Genomic DNA, 24,434 nt, shown 5'->3' with positions numbered 1-24,434 from the left:
GAGAAATAGGAAAAAGTTAAAAACAAACAACAACACTCATTTAACGAAGAGAATTCACAAAATAGATTATGCGGGCCCAAGTAAGATTATGAACATTTACAGACCAGAAATTATAGAAATATCACAGCGCTTAATGGAGTATCACAAATGTCATAAAAATCACACCTCCGTCTAGAAGCAGAATGTTCTTTACATGCCAGTGCTTTTTGTTTTATTTTTTCTTTAAGAGGGTTCGCAACAGCAGAGGTTATATCAACCCTCAGGGTGCTGGTTTTTGAAAAAAAATTGTAAGTATGTCGGGTTCGAATGCAGGGCCGCTGGATTCGAACCCAGGACTTTCACCTTATAGTGATGAGCGCCTTGTCAACACCTAAACTGTTGTGGCCACCAACGCCCCCTCCAGCGCTTATTAAGGTCACATGCACCTATTACTCTACATAGGGCATTCCTGCTAGCAGCACATCTGTTGAAGAAGCGTAGCATTCTTGATTTCACTCAACGGTCTTCATTTTAGTCATCTTGTGGAGATTAGTAATCCTGTCCAGGTGACAAACCATAAAAACTTGTTTTGGATCACTTGTAACATGTTAAAGTTTATTTGGCAAGAAGGATAAGCGTACATGGAACAAGTACGCTAAATAAATAATTCTGGGTGGATTAAATAAGAATTGAGAGTGATGTGATATTACATTTTATCTGTAATTTTTGATGTCTGCTAAGAAGTTATTTTTTTTATTGATGATGCATTATTGTTTCATACAGAGTGGAATTCTTTGAGGATTTGGTGGTGGGTTCTGCCAAAAGTGAGTTTGCAACAACAACATGAACCCTTGCGGTTTTGATGTTGAAAAACCCATTTGTAAGTTGTCCAGTGTCCCTGAATTTGAACCCGGGACCCTTACCTTACGGTGATGATTGCTGTGTCAACACCTAAATCATTGCAGCCACTTACGCCCCTAAACATTCAAAATTGACTGGCATTAAAAACCATCTTCTTATTGAAACATTGCAGTACACTTAACTCCTTGAGCCTGATGATGAGTGTTTAATTGTCGAAATCCAAATCAAGGTAAAGATGAGGTAAAAGAAACAAAGGTTTCTAACGATCTTAGGTTCTAACATTAGCTCACAGATGGGAAACAGGGCATAAGGGGTTTTAGTGTGAGCATCATCACAACCATCTTTGAACACAAAATAAACAAAAAAAATCTCAAAGGTGCAACAATAATCATTGTTCAGAATCATGCAGCTCAAAAGGGTCTTTATGCATATGAGATTACCTTATCCCTAAAAAACCAGTCTTCCAACAGCTTAACACTTTAGTGGTCCCTAGATCATAAATTACAGGTAAAGCGGCAGCTATTTATATTTGTTAAAATAGGAGACAAATTGAAATTGTAGATAAACTTAGCAGCATTAAAAGAGAAGTGGAATCTCCAGGCTTGAGGAAAGCAAAAAGATTGCTTGCAAAAATAACCCTCTTGGAGAAAGGATCTACATAACAGAAATGAAATAAAACTCTAACCGGCATACATGACATGCTCAGTTAAATATCGCTTTTAAAAACTGGTTCTGTCATCAGATGACCAATACTGATTGTGTTAAGTAGACTGAAACAACAGAACATATCCTATGCAACTGTCCTGCAATAAGGAAAAAACGATTGTAGTTGGGAAAAATCATTCTTTAACTGCGCAAACCTTGATACCATACCCCTGAAAAGTATTCTTTACTTCATAAATGTACCTGATTTCTATCAGGAAGTCCATTAGCAGAAATCGGTACAATAGATAAAAGTTTAAGTGTTGGAGGGCCAAATTCTTATGACTCTGTATGGAGGAAAAAAGGTGATGTAAAAAAAAGGGCAAAATTATTTTTGAAAATGTTTATTTCAAACACATGTACATTTCCTTTATATTTTAATTATTACCAAGATGTAGTTGTAGTTTAATGAAAGGAAATGGATGTTTCCTTTGTTTAATGCCAAACAGCAAAGCAACACACTGCCCAAGATTGTTGTATATACTTAACATTATTGAAATATTAATATCTACCAAACTTTTTTTAAAGATATATAATTTTTTTTGTGCCACACGGACTGTACAATTTCCTATAATTATCAAATGTCTAAAATGATAAAGCTAATGACTTATTACAATCATCATATATATATTTATTTATGTATTATATATTTATTATAACTTGCTAGAAATTTAAGAATGATACACTTGATATGGGGGCACAAGTCATGATATGTTTCGATTAAGGTGTTTTTACTCTCCGCGGCCAGTTTTATGCTACAATTCTCATAAAAGGCTTGAGACAATGTCTACCAATCATCACATATAAACTGCACGTCAAAAGGCCGCAGATTTTTATCCTTGAAACACCCAACAAGGATGGTTTTTTATTCTCATCTTGGAACTACAAAATTGTAATTGAAATAAATACGCAATACGTTTGACAAAGAAAACAATATTTCATTTCTTTTGAAACTGGAAAAATAACACAACACAAATTCTTTTAAAATAAATTTAAGAATTTAAATCTGTACCTGCTTACCAGAAGGTATAATAATTTATTTTTTCTAAGATGACATCTTATTTACAACATTAAATATAAACTATTTATAGGCCCTCACTCCATGTCATAATGGACAGTTCAATGCCTTAATATGTTATTTCGATAGTAGTGCTTCTAAATTCCGATTAAATTAAATTGTTTATGATCACAGTAAAACTTTTACTATAGTAATACAGTATATAGAAAAATATTTTAACATTTTCTCTTTTTGATATGTTCATTTAGGACAAATTGAGGGAATAGAAGCTTACTTTCGGCGTAATTATTTGAAATTCAGCAAGCAGCATGCCCAATTTTGTATTGTTTTGCAAGATATGAATATAAATTGGTCTTTTTTCATTAAATTTTGCTTTTTTTCTCTGATTTTTTTTTAATAATAATTTTATTATAATCACATGCAGATCAAGCCAATGTTAAATTTCTATTTAGGTAAAAATTTAAGACATGAGTGAGGACCTAATATGATTTTATCCATCAATCTATTTTTACAACATAGTAATCATTAGCTAAATAGAAACATTTATAGATCCTAACCTAAATCTGATATGTACGTTTGTTTGATGTGCACTACCCTCAGCAAGGATAATGCCCCTGTAGCATTTGAGCTGATTTTTTTTTCATTTTTTCTTTCCAATTGTTCTTTTATCTTAAAATTTAGCATGTCCTTCTCTTTGAAAACATGCATTTATAATGGACGGATATATTCCACGGAACCACTAGATGCAGTTCGCATGTCTTATAGGATTCGAGCAAAATTAAATAACTTGTCTCTAATATTGATTGTCACATTTTTTTTTTTAACCGACATTCATAATAGTGCATTTTAAATCTAGTGCGATTTTTTTTGTAATTCTTTTCAAAATGATAATTTCGCCGAATCCAATAAAACAAGGCACACAGACAGATAACGATTCCGTGTACAAAACATGGCTAAAGCAAAGTTTACAAAGTTATCTAAAGACAATGCAAAGTCAAGCTTGTTTTGAACAGCCATAATAATAAATAACTTCACCAACAATTTCCTAACTCACCAAATATTGTTAACAGTTAAAATACCTAAAACATTTTTTTTTAATATCTTCATGATATCACATCAACCAGACACACACAAAGCAAAGTTAAAACTATTTAACTACAATTCTAAATACTACCATAAATATAATATTTGGTTAACATCATAATCTTAGATTTAAATAGATTACAACAAGTTAACTAAGGCTCTTTGGGAGGTAAAATTACTATTTTGGGCTTGTAAATCAAGCATAAAAATGCTTTTTTTTTTTTGCACATATTCTTTGGTATTTTGCCAATAACATTGACACCATTTTCTTGCTTGTAAACTAACAATTCTTAAACATTTTTTCACTCCAAAATCTTTTGTAAATTCCTATAATTTTTATTTTTCAACATTTCATTCATTAACTGTATTGTTAATTTCATTTGACATACAATATTTTTAAATGTATGCAATTCCCTTATGAGTAAAGCCGACAAAACAACATTTTTGCTAAGAAAATAGTTTACTGTTCATACAAAGAGAGTTATAAAAATAATACAAACTTTTTTTTAAAAAAGGCTATTGTTTTTGCAATTACCGATCTCATTAAAATAAAATTTACAAGGCAATTTTTTTTTAAAGTAATAAATTAAAATTAAACAAATTATTTCTTTAGAATGACCGTTGTATGGATTAAAAACAAATGTTTATTTGTATTTTTTTTTTTTTTTTGGAGCTCAGATTTCTGTGATGGATCCGTTGATTTGTGATGAATTTCATTTATAAACTTAATCGAACGTACTACAAAAGTAAAAATGTATGATCACATTTTTTTTCTTCTAAAAGGAATGATTATCAAAATATCTATCTTCCTAAAACATAACTATTACAAACAATTGCTCAACAAATTGTAACAAACACTAAACATTATAAATAGTATGCTTTTATAAAGCAGGTAATCCGTAATTACTACATTTTTGGTTGATTTATGGTAGATAATAATTTTTTTCTATTATTATTAGTAGTAGTACTATTAAAAATAAATATGGATTACAATTAAAATAAATATTTTATAACCAAAGTTAAGTTTGCTTTTTACATTAAATATATTATAATAATAAAAAATGTATAAACCTAATCAAATAAAATTATATACACCATCTAGAAAGATGTTTAAAATGATACTTTGGTCTTGCTGCATTGTTACCTCAAGGTAGCCTGCAAATGAAATTCATCGAAAACAAAATTACATAAAAATGAAATTGAAAGAAATCTCAGTCTCCTAGCATAAAAGTTAATAGAAGAACAATAAAAAATAATTTAAAATAGAGAAGAATAAAATAAAATAAAGCCTATTAAAAAAAAATGTGTCCAGCTTTTAGAGAATCCTATCAATATAATTAAGAAGTTAGACTATTTGAATATATAAATTTCATGACTTTCTAACAAATCCTTTCGACAAAATATTCTCCAGTATATGCTTATTATGTATATGCATATAGTATACATACATATAACATATACATACATATGTGTAATATATATACTTTCCTTATACGTTTAAATATGAAATGATATGTTTGGGCATTAAATTTTGATATTTATAATTTATTCTTAAAACTCTTAAATAGTTATTGCTGTTAAAAATGCTTCTGGTTTAATTTTGTTTTATAATCAAAAAATTTTCTTTCCTTTTTAAACACAACAAAAATGAGTTAATCTACAAGTGGGAGAGATAATAAAACAATCGTAGATCATTGTTAAAACTCTCAAACTGCTATCTCATTTATGTATTATAAAATATGAAAATAAAGAGAAAAGAGAAAAAAGGGGAAAATATAACCACCACCCTCCCAAGGGAGAAAAAGAGGGAATGAGTAAAGTATAGAAAATTCCTGACTATACTTCCACTAATACAAATTACATCTACTCCACCTATAACTACATGTTTACATCGTTATTAATCTGAAATATTGCCTTATTGAATAGAGCTAGAGTACATAAAAATGACACAACTATTAAATCCAATTATAAATAGTACAGGCCTCATCATATATTATTTTTAATCTGAAAAAACAACTTTTACTACATTTATGTTTTATAGCCTTAATACATACCAACACACTTATAGCAATCTTTAGGGCACCTTTGGTTTTGTTTCAATTTTTTGTCATTTAAGGGCAAGAACACAAACATGGATTAGTCTTAAACGAAATTAAAAACATATTATAATTAAAGGAAAAAAACTACTTGAAAATCAAAATAATTATTACTCTATTCAAAAATTGTATCTCAAAAATTCCAAGCCTTATTGTCTATCTTGGTCCAACAGACATATAGAATGTAAATAATTGGGTTTTATAAGCTGAGATGACCACCAAATTTAAAATTCATAAATGTGTTTAAAAAAATACATAAAACAAAATAATTTCAGATGGATAAAACATTTTTTCTTAGAAAAGAAAAAAAGCAGCCAAATCAAATTGTAATAGTAAAATTAATGTTGTTTGTGAGCGAGTGGTACTCCATGGTTGTGCTCCCTAAACCGGGTGAGTTGTTAGCCCCGTACGCTCTCAATGAGGCCGACGTCCCAATGTCAGGTGTTGGTTATGTGTTGCGCTGATGGCATATAATTGTAATTACCACTGTCCATTTTCTTCGAGCCTGCTGGATCCCTAGAAAAATTAAAACATATTTAGATTTTAAATATTAGAGAGCAAGTTTTTTTTCCCTCTAACAGTAAACAAAAAAAAAATTATATATATATATATTAAAAATAAGTATTTAAAAAGAAGTTAAAGAAAATACTAGTAAGGGTGTTATGCAAATAAGAATGGTGTGTGGTTTTTTTCCCCAGTACTTTCAACTTTAGCTTTGGAACAACCTTGTCTCCCATTTATTCGGCACAATAGACAAAAGTTTAAGGCTAAAGGAACAAATCTTGTTCATTACGCTAAAGCATATCTGCAAGGCAGCATCATTGGTCCCATTCTCTATTCAGTATATACTGACATTCTTATCATTCCCGAGACATTGCTCCTCATTTATTCAGTATACCAAGAAACCTAGTACCATCTCCCCTGTTTGGAAAAATCTTTCAAGAAATTGAGAATCAGATTGAAAGAAAACAAATTCAAACAAAAAACCTTAACCCTTTGCCATATCTATTACAGCTCTGTCCCTCTTTCAGCAAACATTGCTGTACACTAATTGGGACTTTGCATTGCCAAAAGACTTATTTTGAACCTCTACATTTGACTCGAAAGAACACTGGGGTTCAACCAAACATTCCAATCACCAAAGAATCTAGTCATTCCAGTCCAAAATCCTTGGGACTTTACATCGACAAATGATTTGTTTGGGACACCCACACTTGATTTAAAATGATAGAACTGAACAGACAATATGAACTAATCAAAATATTTCTTAACATAATTGAATCTAACTACTAAACAACCGCCAGTTACACATCACAACCCATATGGATGTATGGAATCGACTTCAAAAGAAACGTGTTCAAACTGTCCCAAATCCTTCGAACCATTGCTCAAGCTCTCTACTTCCTATCAAACCATACTATCCAACTATTTAAAATCTTATTTTTCCTTGAAACTGCAAGAAGTTGCAATCCTGAACCCACATCCCAACACCTTTAATTCTACACTACAATGATCTTCTAAGAGGCCTAAAGTGCCAACGGCCATGGGATTTCCAACATAGTGAGGAAAGTAAAAAAATAGAAATCTAGGTTCCTGATGATCAAAAGCCTTGTATTTTTATTTAATCTACACCATTCTCATTTGCATGACTTTTCCAAACTGTATTTTTTTATTTGCATTTCTCTTAAGAAACATACAAATGTGCAATCATTTGGTTATATCATCAAAAGGGTAGGCGAATCAACCAAATAAATAAAACGCATGCAGTATGCTCAAGAAATATGTCATGCAAATTAAAAACACCACCTGATTTTCATTATGTTAAAAATTACAAAGACTGCAGTACATACTTTTCTATTATAACGGTGTTAAATGATACATTAGGTGCGGCTCAAATCCTAATGGATCAGTCAACAACCTTATTTATTACTGTAAAATTTCATTAAACATGACTAAAAATCAAAATCAACATTGATTGCAAGTAAACATTTAAAAAGTGCTCACAGAATATTGCTAACAGTGATTGAAAAAAAATGACCATGGTGATAGCTGTTCATAACAAAATCTTATTGTAATTTTGTCAGCTTTTTAAATATGTATCTCAAAAATAGTTTGCAAGATATATAATTTTTAATAGGGTGATTAAACAAGATTTATTTATTTTAAAAACAATATATTTTAAAAGTGAAATGAAACTAGCCAACCTTGACTATTTTTGAAATACCCTTGAAACTTTTGCTAACTGTGCGTCACAAAATATATATCTATTTTTTTTTTTTTTTAAGTAATTGCAAAGATTAATTACATAAAACAGAATTAACATCAAAACCAACAAACTTCCCCAATTTTGTGAGAAAAATATGTCCAAGTGTTGCAGGATGAGATATTTTAATGAAGTGTTGCATTAATGAATGTTAGCAATTTTAAAAGTGATTTTTCAACGGTCTACAGTCATTCAAAACTATTATTTTGTGCTGGTGAGTGTGCAGTGCTTTTGTAGTGCCATCATGAAAATTACAATGCTGACTTCCCTAAACTTAAAACACCCATGAAATAGTCACTGCTAAAGTTTGTATCATCAGAATAAACAAAATGTTTGCAAACTCTGTGAACACAAATGAGAGAAAAGAACAAAATTAATTTTTTTAATTTTATGTTTAAATAATTCAATACTTTTTTACCCAGAGATCACTTTTTGGTCAAAATTTTTTAAAAATTTTAATCCTCGATAAAGTGACATTTTGCTTCTTTGATTATTTATATCCAGTACCTCAGACGACATTTTAGTCTTGGCGTACTCAATTCTTATTGCTCCGCGGTCCGATGATAGAAGAAAGGATCCCTGAAGAGCAGTCATGGCTCTTGCAGCACACTTGACATCTTTGAACTCGACAAATGCGACCGGCTTCCCTCCTTTTGTGTGTAGGCGCAGACGGCCAAAACCGGGCAAGCTACGCACACACACAACCAACCAAACATTCACACGCAGCCCCTCACAACACCTCCAAATAAAAATAGAAAAACCAAAATTGTTCTGCTCGCCTTACCCTCGCCCCTAACCCCTAGGCCCCTCACAACGTCTACTTGAGTGGGTGCAAAAGTGGGAGTTACATGTGCACAAAGGTGCGTGAAAAAAAGTGTAGCCATCATTTTTATTATTTTGCTCTTGTCACAAAAAATAAATAAATAAAGTTTTACACTTAAAAAAATCTTGATGTCAAGAGCTTTGATGCTTTACCATGGTAAGAACAGAATTATCAAGAAAATAAACAGAAATAAACTAAACTTGAAGTCATTGAAGTTTCATTGACAGATAAATGGCCGTTTTGTGTAAATAAAGTGAGTTTTCTCATAAACCATAAAACAAAAGGTGTGTATTAAGTATTTCAGTGATAGGACTTTGTGCTGATTGTGAGTGGCAAAAGGGCTAAAATAAAGGTGCGAGCATAAAAGAAAAAATATAAACTGGGATAGTGGCAGTGAGAGTGAGAAGCAGCATGCCTATTAAGAGACTACAGTGCAATCACCTATGTACACTTCAATGCCAAAACAAAACAAACAAAAAAACTTAAAAAATAAAAGATAATGATACGTGATACAAAAATTTCAGGTAACAGTGAAACAATTGGCAGTGAAATCACATTGGGTGATCCAAATTTTCACCAACCCATTAATTAATTATTAAGTTTTGACACACAATCGCATTCATAAACACACTTCTAATCTACAGTTTTTCTTCAAATTAAATTAAAATTAATTCTTTTTTTAAATTATTAAATTGTTAATAAAAACTACTCCAACCATATTAATATTACACTGTAAACTCTTAGTAGAATACCAATGCAAAAAGTTTAATACAATTATTTTTATTATAATAAAACATAATAAAAATTAGTTGTATTTATAAAATAAATTGTTATAGTAAGACATTTTTTTTTGTTCGAATCATTAACATTTTTTAACTGTCAAAACCAAAACAAATCATTAAGTATTGAACAATAATTGAATGCTCCCATTGGAAACAATGTTTATATTTCAAAACATATTTTCGTTAAGTAACTTGTTAAGAATAAATATCTGTAGAATAAATTTGTTGATTTGTAGAGCATGAAAAATAACAACAATCTAATTTTGTGCAGTTTTCTCTGAGTTTCTGCTGGCGCACAATTATCAAGGGTCTGTCTATTCACTCCCCATCAAAAATATTACAACACCTAAATATCGATAGTTTCTAGTTTTTGACCTTAAATCATAATTTAAAAAAAAAAATATTTTTCATATGATTATTTTTAACAGGAGAGAATTCTGGGGTTTAATAATGTCATCAGTAGTCACAATTTACCAACAATGGAAGGATCAATGTTTTTCTTGGTACCTTTCAGTAAGTTTTTACCATTTGTCAGACTCAGGTAGCAATTTCTGTTTTTTACTCTGTTAATTTTGTTTATGTTATAATGAATCGCCTTTAATTAAAATCATTATGCTACAGCGCAAATCAACTTGGCATTCATTATTCACTTTCAAGGACCATTAATTGATACATTACAGGTTGGGGCAGTTAGGATCCTCATTACTTCTCAGAAACTAGCATGCCATTCCCGCTACTCTCCTGGAAGGAAGCCCTCCTGAACCTACCACCCTCATCTTCATCCAGGAAAAGACTAGAGCTAGAGTTCATAGGCTAATTAAGGGATAAGTTCCAATAGCATTTGGAAATAGGATCAATTGAAGCTTCAAGAAGAACTTCAAATGGATAAGGATCTAGGGTTGATGCCATAATCCTAAAATACAGATTTGATAAAATTCAAATTAAAATACCCGAAAAAGCAGATTGAGATAAAGGGATCTCACTTAATGCTGAGCAAATCTGGTATACAGTATGGGTCAGAAGTGGTATCTATGGGAATAAACAAATGGCTAGAAGCCATATAAGCTTCGGGCATTATACCACTATCTTTTCGGCAGAGACTGACTATTGAACATAGTGAAAAAAGAACAAAAGGCAACTAACTCACTGATAGTAAAGTCCAAAACCATTTGGGGATGCATCAAAGCCATGTCAGGCGGATACAACAAAATCCCCCTTGCTTGGATATCAGGGCACACAAGGCAGGACAGGAAGCCAATTTATCAATTGGCAACAGAAAATTCGATGCAAACCCAACTAAAATATCAAAAGTGTAGATCTTTCAGACCATGGGTCCATCAAAGGGCCATCGTAGAAACAAACGACACCACTACTAAATCTGGGATGTGTTAAAACCAGAATGATAGTAAGACAGTTGACAACACACTTTGTATGTGTATCTATATAGACTTGAAGCAGCAGATGAAACAAGCTTGTGCAGATGTTACCACAAAGAAATAGCGGAACATCTCCTCTGCTGGTACAAAGGCCTAGCAGCATGGGAGCCATTAAAAAAGCTTTGGTATCTGATAACAAGTCTTAACAACAAGCTTTAGACAGTGATGGAGAATAGGCCAATAATGGTCACAGTGTGCAAGGTCGTACAGAGTCCTACTCATTTTAACCTTAACCTTAAGGACCATTACCACTTGAGGTGAACAAATTCACAGTGTCCCTGGCTGTTTTATTAAAATGCAAGCATTCCAATTCAACAGCTTCTGGCATTAAAAACTTGGTCAATCTCATAGTCAACTGTTAGAAGACTGAGAGAGTCAAACAGATCAAGAAGGGAGAAAGGCTTCCTTATCACCACAAAACACTGTGTAGTGCTGCTAATATTTACAAGGGAACACCAAGAGCGAACTATAGTGAAATGGGAAAAAGTTCTATTCACTAATGAAACGAGAGTGGTCCTTAACAGTCCACATGGTTATGAAAGAGTCTAAAGCCTAGTACGTAATGAGATTCTTTGAATCGATTCATATTGTGGGCCAGAGTCGGGGCTGCATAGATTCATAGTTGCAATGCAGCCCCGACTCTGCTCCGCGACAAAGAACCGAGTCCAGGCCGAGATTCAGTTCACATTCATCCATCAGTGCCTGCGAAAATGAAGGAGAAACTAGCTCTCAGGAATTTCCCTTGCTCTTTTTTTTTTCACTGTATGTAGTGAATTCAATTAGAAGTGCATTAAAAAACTGTCCTTTTAAAGTGCATTTTTTCAATTTCGGCGACGGAAACACTGAATTTTTGGGTTAAACCGTTCAATGTTTGGCTTTTCAATTTACAATTTCTGTATTCCGTGAATGATACATCCCATAAACACCGATGGGAATGCATGTCTTCAATAAACTGTAAAATCAACTCGGTAGTACACAACATACCTTTATACAAGACAGTACCAAAATCTTCAAGAAAACACTCACTAGAATGGCAACTAAACAAATAAAGCAAGAGTGCTTATTCTGATTCACGTCCGCACTGGCAAATGTTGCGCAACACTGAGTCAAAAAATCCCACATCGGATGGGATTCAAAAAGAGTCCGAAAATGCTAGCCTGCAACACACCAGATTCATCGCAACAATGAGTCGGGGCAGCTCGGACTCAGGCTAGACGCAGCCGAGACTCTCCGGAGACTCAAAGAATCCCAGTGTGTACTAAGCCTAATGGTTAGGTGAACAGTACAGCCAGTGAGTTGGAAATGGCAACTTTTTTTAATTATTGTTTTAATACCAGGATCTGAAGAATTCCCCCTGAGCCCTGCAGCTCTATAGACTCATTGCATTCCATCCTGGCTCCATTTTTGGGGGCTTGCAACACATGCATGATTTGAACCCAAGGTACACCCATGTTTTTCCATCAAAGAAACTCATTTCCGAAGTGGATCAGGATCAAATTCAAGGTCACTGAGATCCGATCCCACCCGAGACCTTACATTGATGAGTGCCACATCAATTTTCATTGTGGCACTGGTCCCTTTGAGGCAACGGTGGGAATCGAAGCCCCCAACCTGTGGTTGCGGGATCAACTAGATGAGAGTGAAATACTAAGTTGGTACCAATCCAAGGAATAAAATAACTTAAGATATGTTGAGATATCCTACAAGGTTGTAGAACCTTTCATGCCTTTCTGAAGCGCTTAATCATTGCTTATGTGTGGAATGCATGGACACAAGGCAATGTTTCTAAGTGGAGTAGTCCAGATCTTAACCCAATCAAATACATTTGGCCAATGGGGGTCTTTGATGGCCGCAACAGTTTAGGCATTGACACGACGCTCATTACTGTAAGGTAAAGGCCCTGCATTCGAACCCGACATATTTACAAATGGGCTTTTTTTCAAAAACACTGGCACCCCAAGGACTGATTATAACCTCTGCTGTTGCGAACCCTCATAAAAAAATAAATAAATAAATAAAATACATTTGGCCAACCTCACAAGAAAGGTTCTATCATGGGAACAACTCCTACAACCCTTAAAAATTCCCCAAAATCCAAGGTTTTGGAAAAGTTGGACAACACCCAAGGATTTTCTATAAATTTTTTTGTGAGTATACCAACAAGGGTGGAATCAACTATAAGAGACAATGTGGGCATTTTTGATTTATGAAAACCTAAATGTTCTCATAAAATAACCCTCACAGTGTTGGGATATTTTTGATGGAGAGTGAATTATTGTCTTTATGTTCATATTGTACACATTGCCTGCAGCCTTTTACTGATGACATAAGCAAGATTTTATTGAGAACAAGGCTGAAAAATTTCCATAAAGCCTGTGAGGACACGTTATTTATTCACTTAAACTAATTTAGCACAATTATATGAGACAGCAAATTATCCATTTTTAACAATTTACCACTCTAAAGTAAATATTCTGGTTTTTCAATTCTACTGTACTATTGCAGGTAATGTTAATAATCCCAACATTCTTAAATAAATTAGGATCAATCTCTAAGCCTATAAATAATAAGACAACATCAAGTCTGTAGTGTAGTGTAAGTTATGAAATATCCAGTGTTAACATTTAACTGCAGATAAATGTATTTTTCAATTAGGGAGACATGTCAGTGAAGGATGTGCTATCATTGTATTACAGTGTGAATTCATTTTACAAAAGAAAAACAACTGTGTCTTGTGAATAGAGAAAAACATTGACTACGAATTGGGTGCTTTGTAAGTTGATACACTCATTAGGGGGTTGATGTGTCATTGATGTCAAATATTTTCCTTATATTTGTGCTATTTTCAAATCAGGGCTACCAACACCAAAACCGTGCCGTAAACCCAAAATCCACCCACACCTTATTTGTTTTAATGAATAGGTTAGATGTTACTCAAAACCCAGAAAACTTGTTATGTAATGTGATGCTCATTATTGGCGTAGGATGGAATTTGGTAAAGGGCTACTTACATATCAACTAAAAGCACCGTCTCAACAGGGTGTGGTCTGCCTTCGCCCGGGGAGGCTTCTACACAAACCATACCTCCACGTTATTATTACTGTATTACAATTTTTAAGTCCAACTCCGACATGATTAATTACTATTCTTTAAACTGGGATATATAACAAATTACATTTCAGTAAATCACTTGTGCTTTATTGGTATTGGTGTGATTTTGTAAAAAAAAACAACTATTCCTGTGTCAGTAGTGCATGTGACTATTTGCTGTATTAATTATAATTAGTTTTTCTGAAAATTAAGGCTGCAATATAGTGAACTAGGGGTTTATTAAGTCTTCACCCAACAGTTTTTCTCTAATCCAATGCCATTTTCAATTTGTTTATTTATTTATTTTTACAAATTTATAATATATGACAGTATGAAAATTATTCTAAATCTGCATTTAATTTAAAACAATTAAATAAATGATCAGTTAACCTTTGAGTGGTTACTCTGAAGTTGTTTATATTGCACGTAATAAACTGTATGCCGGGTCAATGGTGTAGTTTTGAACCCTAGATACCTGCCCCTACCTTCTGTGTAGTGAGATGTCAAAAATATGCAAGCACCGTTACAAAAACGAGAACGGAAAATAATCCTTGGGTTGGGAAATGTTAAGGACATTGACAAAATAAAAAGTATCTTGAGGGTGGCTGGGCACCAGGTTTCGGTAGCGCCTCACCAGAGGTTGAATACCTCTCACGGCATATTGATTTGCTGGGACCTGGTGAACAATAGAGTTAGCCCTCAGTAAGCCCACAGAGGATCTGACTTGTAGAAGAGTCGTCTTCACCTGGTTAAGAGTGGGATATGTGAGGATGACCCAGATACTTTTGGAGCAAAGTCCAGGTATAGAGAGGGTAGAGTGAATGTATTTATTAGCGTGAATGAGTGACATTAGAGGGTCAGTTGTGACATATTGAGTATTCCACAACCCTAATTTAATGAATAGTATGTAAATATGGTGAACGTATTTAAGAATGAACATGAGTACAGTCAGTTGGAACTGCAAGCATTGGGATTGACCTAGCTGTTGACAGCACCCCCCCTCCCCCGGCCATCTGACCCCAAACGGCCAACACCTGAGGTTGATGATTCCCAAGTATGCTGGCTGGCAGTTCAAAAGCTGGAATTGCCAGTGGACTAAAAGAAGTGAATACGCTTAACTTGGGACATGTACGCACATACATGTGCACATTTGAGCCTATATAAATCCAAATCCAAATTAACAGCTAGTTTGTTTAACAAAATTGACCAAAACCCGATGAACCTCAAAGCCTTCTGTGCTCATTACAACTTTGTAATTACATGAGTTTTTTAGTGGTTGTTAAATAATTTGTTGGATTCATGTGGAGCGGTCAAGAATAAGGTAGTTTAGAAAAACACCTTTTTCATTTTTTTACTGATGTTTGACCTTTATTTGGGTCATCTTTAGGGCATAAAGTGTGGTAAATTTTTTTAATAATTATATGAGTTAGTAATTTTATATTGCTCTAGCATATGAATTTATAAGCATATGAAATTTATTTGTCTTACATAATTTACTAATGAAATTTATTTTTAATCCATGAAAAAGTTTCCTGACATAAGCCTATTGGATTTGTCAGAATATTTTTCATAGGAACTCACAAAAGTGGTCATTGGAATTATGGAGTTCGTATGCTAGAGAGTTGAAGATTTTGCATACTGCGTTGAGCTATAGGTCAGATATATTTTGTGGCAAAGGGGCAGGATCATTTGGTGACAACCCGCCCTCCTGGTGTTATGTACAGAGTTCATTTTTCATCGCATGTAACAATCTGAGCAAAAACATCCCTTTGAGTCATGAAAGGAATGAATGTTTAAACGCTGAAGCTCGTTACCATTGGACAATTTATGAGGAAAATATTTAGGCTTTAACATCTCAAGCCGATGTAAAATGGAGTGAATGGTTTCATCACTTATGTTGAACACTGGTTATTTTTTATTGACATGTTTGACTTAATCAAGTTTTATAATTTTCCTCAATTCGTCGCCATTCAAGACAGAAGGTAGACTAGCAGACGTGGTTCATTTTCGATCACCTCACTCCCATAAACAAACTTTGTGAACCATAGTGCGCTCAATTATTACTTCATCACTGAACGCAGTGCAAGTTTTAGGAGCTGTACTGGCAGTCTAAGTACCAAGTGTAAATTCATACAATAAATAAGCAAGTATGAATTATGGATTTTGAAGCCATGTAAAAGAAAAAAAAAGTACAGTGAACTGTTCAAGACACTTTTTTATTTTTAAATTAACTGATGCATAATCCTCTTGCTATTATATATCAACATCTAATCCTCCTATGAAGATAGAAATGTTGAATAATGGTATTAAAATAATAACAAATGAAAAATCGCATGAAATTTTCTGGTTACCTGATAAAACTTATATGATGTTATGTTGTTCCTGACCAAATATACTTTATTTATGTAAGGCATTTAGAATTACAAATGCAAAAAATTATAATTATAAAATTAAAATTATATTTAGATTAGAGAAAAACAATAGAGGATGTGAAAGAGACTTATAGAAAAATTCATTTACGGAATGTTCATGAAAGAACTTTCCATTTGTGTCAAATATCACCAAAATAAAGCAACCAAATCTTTTATAAATATGATTTTTGATGTAAAATTGTGCTTGTTTTTGGTGTTTTAGTGGAGTATTTGATATCTGCACTGCTTCACCTCTGTATCCATCCTAAATTTCATGTGTAATTAAATTTAGGCTCAATTTGTGCTTGTGTGTATTAGTGGTTCATCTTTACCCTATCATACAATCCCCCCCCCAATTGTCTTTGGCTACTTAACCTATCAAGTGCTTACATTTTTTTAAATCTATTTGTCAAAAATGGTTAGCACCTGTCGGCAAGCGCTTCGGTGCGTTTAATTACCTGCTGAAAATTTCTTTGAGTTCATGTTCTGAGACGAATTGTCCGAGATTTGCTACGAATAGTGTGGAGCAGGGACCATTGTTCGGGACGTGCGCCTGTTGCTGAGAGGTTGGAGAAGAGCCGACAGGAGATGCCAAAGCCGGAGATGGCAGGAAATGGGGCAGTGACCCGTGATGGGTCAGGGCCGCTGACCCTGGATGCGGCATTGTTAAGCCCTGAAATTCAAACATATTATAAATTAGTTTAAAAAAAAGAAACAACAACTGAATTAATAATAAAAAATAAAAATTGTCTTGCTGTGAAATACATGCTGATACAAGTGTTCTAGCAAAGGTAGTCTCAGTATACTTATGCACAACCTTATCAACATGAACATTGAAAAATACTCTATATTGGACTAATAACAATATTATTTAATCTAATAATAAGTCTGCATAAATCTACATTTCAATATCTGATGCTAACTTAACAAATACCATGCTACACTGAAACTACTATCAAGTCAAGTCTAAGAACGTGGGATCACTGATATCCCTAACACTTTTTTGGTGATACTAGATAAAAAATATTAGGCATTATGTCCAATTGTCAATGGGCCCTAGGAACCGATAAAAGAAATAATTTAAATAATTAATATTATTTTTTGAAAGTAAAACATTCTTCGTTTGTAATGCATGCACGCGTTCCAAGATTATTATAATATAATTATATTAGTAAATTTAACTTAATTTATATAAGATAAGAAAATAATGTACTAAATCATATTATATGAGATTAGCTGAATAAAAAGTTATAAAAACAGTCAGATGCTTCAAAGTAAGCTAAAAAATTATTTTCTTGAAAAAACAATTTGGGCTCATTTTAAGCACCCTTTAAAGCCCTTAAATACGAGATTTTATGTTGAATAAAAAATTGAAATTTTTGGACTGAATCTGATGTGGGGTAATTTTTTTCTTGCTGATACCCAGTGTTTCACATAAAACTCAATATTTCCTATGGATTTTATCCACATTAAACGTTATAATAAAGCTGAATTTATCTTCTTTCAGTCTATATATAAAGGGTTAGATTTTTGGCATTATAAGTCAGATAGAGTTAAAATCAATGTTTTATATTTTGGTTTCTAATTAATTAACAGAAGTTTATATGGTTCTATGGCCTTCAAAATTTACCTGTAGATTGGTGAAGTTGTTTTAAAATTATCACCATGTATTCACTAGTTTTCGTGATCCGCTTGACCAATTAATATCATTAATGTAGTGTAGTAGTATGTTTTCTTGTTTACAATGTGAAGTTTAAAATTCTGCAATGTGCCAAATTTATTTTATTTCTTAGTGTAGATTTTTTTTTTAGATTTTTAGAATCAAATAGATTACACGACATTTGAAAAATGGCAAAAAGGACGGAAAATTTGAAAGGTGGGGTTGAGATGGGAAATTAGTGTCTGAGTGGATTGAAGTCACGACAGCTCAAGTGGTAGAGTAGTGGTGTATCTAGCTGAAGGTCGAGGGTTCGAATCCCGCTCATGACACTGACTTTTTTTTATCTCAACTAAAACCTTAATTAATTGAATGTTATCACCATGTTTGTAAATGAAAAAATCAGAAGAATTTGGAAAAAAGTAAAGTAATTGGTGTTTAGAGGAGGGCTTAATTTCCAAGTACATATTTGGTGTTGCGGACGAGGGGTCGAACCACTTTACAATTCTATTTCCATAATTTTTCTCAATTAAAAATCCATGGGCTAAGCTGGTATTCAAACTCAAAACTGCTAGCATTGCAAATATGAGTTGGACATGCTAACACAAGGCCAAGGCATTTGAAAAGTGTAAAATTTAATTTTAAAAAATCATTTTTTGTTTTCCTGAAAATTCGTAATCAGGTTTTTTTTGTGGAGCTGAAAACAAATCCTAAATTTGTACTACAATACAGGTACAATGAGTAAGTACAATAACTACTTTGCTATGTTACTCACTCACAAATTATCTATTTCAACACATATCTATGATCTGGGCATGGATAAGTTTTTTTTTAACTTTTGATGTATTCATTTAAACATACAGCTCATTTAATATGACCCTGTATATTATTTTATTATCCTAGGTAAAAAAATCTTATGATATATATAATGATGTTGAAATACATGCAGAACAAAGGCAGATTTTTTAAACAAATGAAGTCAATTAAATTAATTTTTTTCCTCGGCTTCTAGGGCCCATTGGCAAGAGTGCTCAGACACGTCTAATGTTTTTCAACCTAGTGTATCAAAATACAAAAAAAAAAAGTTTCATTAACATTTGTTATCTCATGTTCGTAGCTTTCCCTTGTGTCAGAAGTTAAAAATCAACTTACATTTTAAATATATTTTGTTTCAAATTCTGTAAAAGTCACTTCACGTGGAGTCTTTTAAATAGACTTACTTAAGTGTAAAGTCCATAAATTATGCATAAAAATATTTTGTTATAAAAGTATATTGTTACAAAGATTAAATTAGATCGTGGTATGAAAAATTGACAAAGCAATTGAATTATTATTATTTTTTTGTAATTGGTATGAACAGTTATTATGAAAAAAAGAAACTGTTAAAAAAAAGAACTGTTTACATCAATTTAATAAAATTTATATTTCAAAATTAAACCAGAAATTTAAGGAAATAGATTTCGTTTTATAAAATTCTAGGCAATGTTAAAAAAAAATTAACAATAATACTACGAGCATATAAAAAAGTGCATTGTAAGTACTCATAGAAGAAATAAAAAATACAAGATAATATTATCATTACTAGCATTTTAAAGAAACAGAAACAAGATAAGCTCTTGCCCTAGAATCGATCATTACTGATGATTTGTTTTTGTGGAATATGTATATTATAAGTGAATGTCAGTGAACTTGAGTGTCCAATAATGATCAAACAACTATACAAAAGAACAATTATTTTGTGAATTGATAACAATTAAAGATTATAAACTGTTTTCAAAATACAAATAGCCATGCATTTATTTTTTAAATGAGAAAAGTGCGATGTCAAGCATAAAATCACCAAGTACGGTTAAAAAAATGACACTTTTATCAAGAACACTAACGATCGACATGCTTTGGCATCTTATACTATCACGTTTGTTATGAATACAACGGCAACAAACTGACAGTAGAAAACAAAACATTTTAAATGAAAACAAAATATTTAGGAGACAAGCAAGCTAAGTGGGTTGAATTTAGTCGGCTTTGTTAATCAACATCTCCAAGCTTTGGTCTAACCTTATACAAACTATTTACACTTTCTGGGAGGAATGTAGACATTCAATATTTACAAACCATCATTCAATCATAATTTTTATACAGAAACAATTATGAACAAAAATAGTGGAAGCTTTCAAAAATAAAACAATTAGATAAATAAGGGGGCAGGGTTTAAAGGGGTTCCTAATCAATTACTCATTTAACAGACATGTCCTACAATATCATTTCACTGGTGGGGGGTAGTGTATAAAATCAATTTAATTATACAAGGGGAATTTTGAAAAAAAGAAAGGGGGTAAGTATATTAGGGTGCAAGGGTAAGAACTATTGCAGCTAGGTTAGAATGGAATACATGAAAGAATGGTGCTGTACAGGGGAAAATCATGGTTTATAAACTTGAGTATGTGGCCAACTTTTAATTAAACAAAAATATATGAATAATAGAAGTATTTGCAATGAATACCCCATAATTATATTATCATTGACCTTTAAATAAATGTTATTTTATTCTTACCCTCAACTAAATATTAGTAAATATTAAAGCCAAAACTTTTGAGCATAAAATGAATTTTAAAAAAATGGACATTAATAAATAACTGATGCTTTGCTCTGGAGAATAAGTTGATAAATACGTCTAAATTTTCTGATGATCTTTTGTTTACCAGAAAAGCAGGCTGATAACTAATATTGGTTTAGATATGTTTTTAGATTTAAAATATGTACACAACAAAACGACTGAAACTGAAGCAACTTTGGTTTTTCTCCTTCTAAAATTATGATGGCATTTTTAAGCTGATAAATTCCAGAATGGCAAAACAAATGTTTAACCGGCTGCCGTTAGTAGGCTATTAATGCATGTGCATTGCTCAATTTGCTGTTAAAATAACCTTAATATTTATTTCTTGTAGAATTTGTGTTTATTTGCACTAGGTGTAAACAACACTCCATTATAAAGCTGCTAATTATTGCCAGTGAAAGTGTGCTGTGCAGTGTTGGCTGGATAGAAGAGTAATTGGTACATTTTTGGCCATTGGTTGAACTTAAATAGGGAAAACAGTGTTTTGAGTGCTTCTAGAAAAGGTTCGGGTGTCTCATGTTGCAAAAACAAAATGGAAATCAAAAAGAAAAAAAAATCAAAACTGGATCATTCATACTTCCTCCTTTTGATGAAAAGAAATAAGTAAATCACAATGTATCCCCCTATTTCAACATTTGCTCACACTGGTTTAATAATTTTTTTTCTAATGCTATAACCAAATGTTACAACTAAGGAAAAATGAAAAATAAAATTATTACCAGTATAATAAAATTATAAAAACAATCCAGTTATTTAACATTTTAGAAATATAAAACAGAAAATTAAGGGAATAAAAAATGATTTACTTATTTTGAGAAAAAAAAGACGAAAATAAAAATTTAATAAAAGAAAAGAAAATCAAAAAAACATAAAAGGTGAAGGGCGGGCTGTGTCTGCCTACATGGTGGTAGGGTGTGGCAGCCGCCACCGAGTCCTGCTTGTCTCCGGATAGTCAAAGATAGGAACGTACTGGGACCTGGGGATGTAGGGCTGGGTGAACTAGAGTAGCATGTTGAAGAGCTGTCCCAGGTAGCTCTGCTGCCGTTGCATATGCCAAAGGGTGCGGCCACAGCTCAGGCCCACCTGCGAAGAAAGGACCTCCAAGATCTGCAATTGTACCAAAAACAAAAAACAAATGTAAGAAATGTGAAAGCCATTATTAAGGAGTCTACTGGACCTCTTTCACAAATAGTTAAATCATTAAAGCCTATTCCAGCTCATTTGGCACAAGAAAACAAATGAAGATTCATATACTTAAAATTTTTTTAAATTGTATTTATTTGGAAAAATAATTAAAATGTGTAAAAGGACCACTTAGACTCTAAACCTTGTGTATATACAATTTATAAAAATATTATAACCAGGAATTCTAAATCACAATCACCCAAAAATAATAAAATGTATGAAATATAATTTGACCAAAAATTGAGAAAAATTGAAAAACGATGAGGCTGTCATATTAGCCAAATAAATAAAAATGATGAATTTAATGAATGGAATGGCTTTCAAGATGAAGTCATGGAAATAATAATTTTAAATTGTTAATTTAGAAAGGAGTCAATTTATAATAAGTGCCTGACTTATAAATAAATTTGAGTGCTTTGTTCCCGGGTAGTAAAAATTTGGAGAATTTTTTCCCACAATTCACTTAAACTTTTATTATGTCTGATCTCTGCTTATGGTTTGCTGGGAAGATTTTAATTTCTTTAAGAAAGAACAAAATTCTTCTCCAGGGTATGGTATCTAGGTCAATATTGCAAAGGAACGGCTTTTCTAGATTGCAGGGCAATTGCGTAAGGTATGTTCTGGTGTCTATTCTGGACATTGCTCTTTGTTGATAGATGTGTTTTAGTTAAGTGGTGTTTTACTAGAGCATGCCCCATAAATATATCTGTTTTTTAATTCCTTTTTGCTGAATAGGATTTTCTCTTTCTCCATTGAGTCGTTTCTTAGTAACTTTTGCTTGCCTAATGCCTGGCGTACTTTCGCAGTTTTCTTGAATTCTTTAGGGATGGTTGGGTCATTGCAACTAGTAACCCCAAGATCTCTGTTCTTTATTGTGGCTATATAGTTTATGCACAAAATGAATTATGCCTGTGTTGATCTGAGGTTTCTTGGCCTGTGAACCACTTTAGCATTAGGCTATTTGCACAACCTAATTCGGATCAATTAGGGTATTTATGCAGTTCCAGACAAGTTTGGAGATGATCTTGTAGGCTTGGACAGCCTTTAGAGCTGCTTGGCTATTTGAATATTATTATCCTTGAACCTGTGAGATTTTTCTTGTTTATTTCATGAGCACGTGTTTTTATGGCTTACAATTTTACTTGAAAGATGTTTATGGTGGGGCTCCTACTTAGACCTCTTTATGCTCATACTGGGCCATATGAGGCTCTTACTTAGACCTTTTTATGTTCAGACTGGGCCATATGAAGCTCCCACTTAGACCTCTTTATGCTCATAGTGGGCCATATGAGGCTTGTACTTAGACCTCTTTATGCTCATACTTAGATCTTTTTATGCCCATACTCGTACCATTTCCCATATTTGAGCCATCAGTTTACCATAAAAGACATCCAAATTTTTTGTTTAATTTATATAATGTGGGAAGTCTAGGGTCCGATAAACTGCTGACGTCATTGCTGGCACTCTGCATGTTTGAACTTCTTTTTCTGGCTTTTCACACGTGTATGTCACAACTTGCAACCATTTAAGCATCCGTTACAGATTCTCTACTTCCCCACCAAACCATTTTGCTCTCTTTTAAATAATTACATTGAATCGGTTTTCAAAGTATTTTTTCTGATAAGTTAAAGATAGTTTTAGTAGAATTTTTTTGATGTTTTCTTTTCTCCAATAGGTGAATTCTCATTGGTTAAGAACCCCAGGTAAAGGTTAGCTTCAGGATATGTTCCATTGTGGCGGTGAGTGTTAACTTAGCACCATGCCGGCATGCCATTATTTGAAATTTTTGAAGTGGTTCCCATGCCGTTCTTTGTTTTATTTTTGGCCACCACATGTAACTTACATACGTGTTATTGGTTCTGACTAGTGTAATAGATTTAGGATTTAGCTCCCAAATTCTACCATAGAGTCTTTGGCTTATCCGTTGTTCCTTTAGTACTCAGTTGTGGGTTCTCTTAAGCTGTTTCACATTAACCTCTGGTCCAAGAACTACTCCTAATTTCTATTTCTTTGGAATGCTTTATTTATTTTTTTATAAATGGCACTATTGTTGCCTAGGGAGTTTTAAAATAATTGATTAATTTTGAGTACCCATCAAGCAAGCACAGGAAATAAATAAAACTTTAGACTTAGTGTCTATTTGTTAAAAATACCATTTTTGTATTAAAAAAACAAACAAAAACAACCTTTTTTCATATTGTACATTTAAGAAAATAAGGTTTTTCATAATGTTGCCTACCCTACATTTGAAAATATTAATAATAAAAATAATTTTTTTAAACATCGTGTCGTACCATCTTTAAAAAAAGTGGATGAAGATATCAGTTGCAATAGAAAACAAGTGAATTATAAAGTCTTTATAAGTCAAATCAATTAGGCTCTAGATCCTTGGGATTGTAGAAAGGGACAAGTTTTTCCAAAGTCATAAAGC

The 24,434-nt window shown here is 32.6% G+C and overlaps 1 protein-coding gene across 10 annotated transcripts in view; it reads right to left on the bottom strand.

Annotated features, from left to right (window-relative positions):
* Positions 1 to 5,830: 5,830 nt before the first annotated feature.
* Positions 5,831 to 24,434, bottom strand: part of LOC106670422 (protein couch potato) — a 463,537-nt gene continuing 444,933 nt past the window's right edge. For 5 of the 10 annotated variants that reach the window (XM_014400741.2, XM_014400737.1, XM_014400742.1 and 2 more), the window contains 4 exons: positions 21,789 to 21,925; positions 17,003 to 17,217; positions 8,510 to 8,690; positions 5,831 to 6,255 (listed from right to left, as the gene is read on the bottom strand). In XM_014400741.2, the coding sequence (XP_014256227.1) occupies positions 6,220 to 6,255; positions 8,510 to 8,690; positions 17,003 to 17,217; positions 21,789 to 21,925 (569 nt within the window). In that variant the 3' untranslated portion in view covers positions 5,831 to 6,219. Of the gene's footprint in view, positions 6,256 to 6,334; positions 8,345 to 8,509; positions 8,691 to 14,054; positions 14,113 to 17,002; positions 17,218 to 21,788; positions 21,926 to 24,434 lie in introns of those variants that run through there. The other 5 variants (XM_014400738.1, XM_014400743.1, XM_014400746.1 and 2 more) reach the window with 4 other exon arrangements.

The sequence above is a fragment of the Cimex lectularius genome, unplaced genomic scaffold (genome assembly GCF_000648675.2).
Source record: "Cimex lectularius strain Harlan isolate CLEC.00 unplaced genomic scaffold, Clec_2.1 scaffold103, whole genome shotgun sequence".
Classification (NCBI taxonomy): Eukaryota; Metazoa; Arthropoda; class Insecta; order Hemiptera; family Cimicidae; genus Cimex; species Cimex lectularius.
Note: the sequence above shows the minus strand (reverse complement) of the source record. Positions and strands in the feature narration are given on the sequence as shown.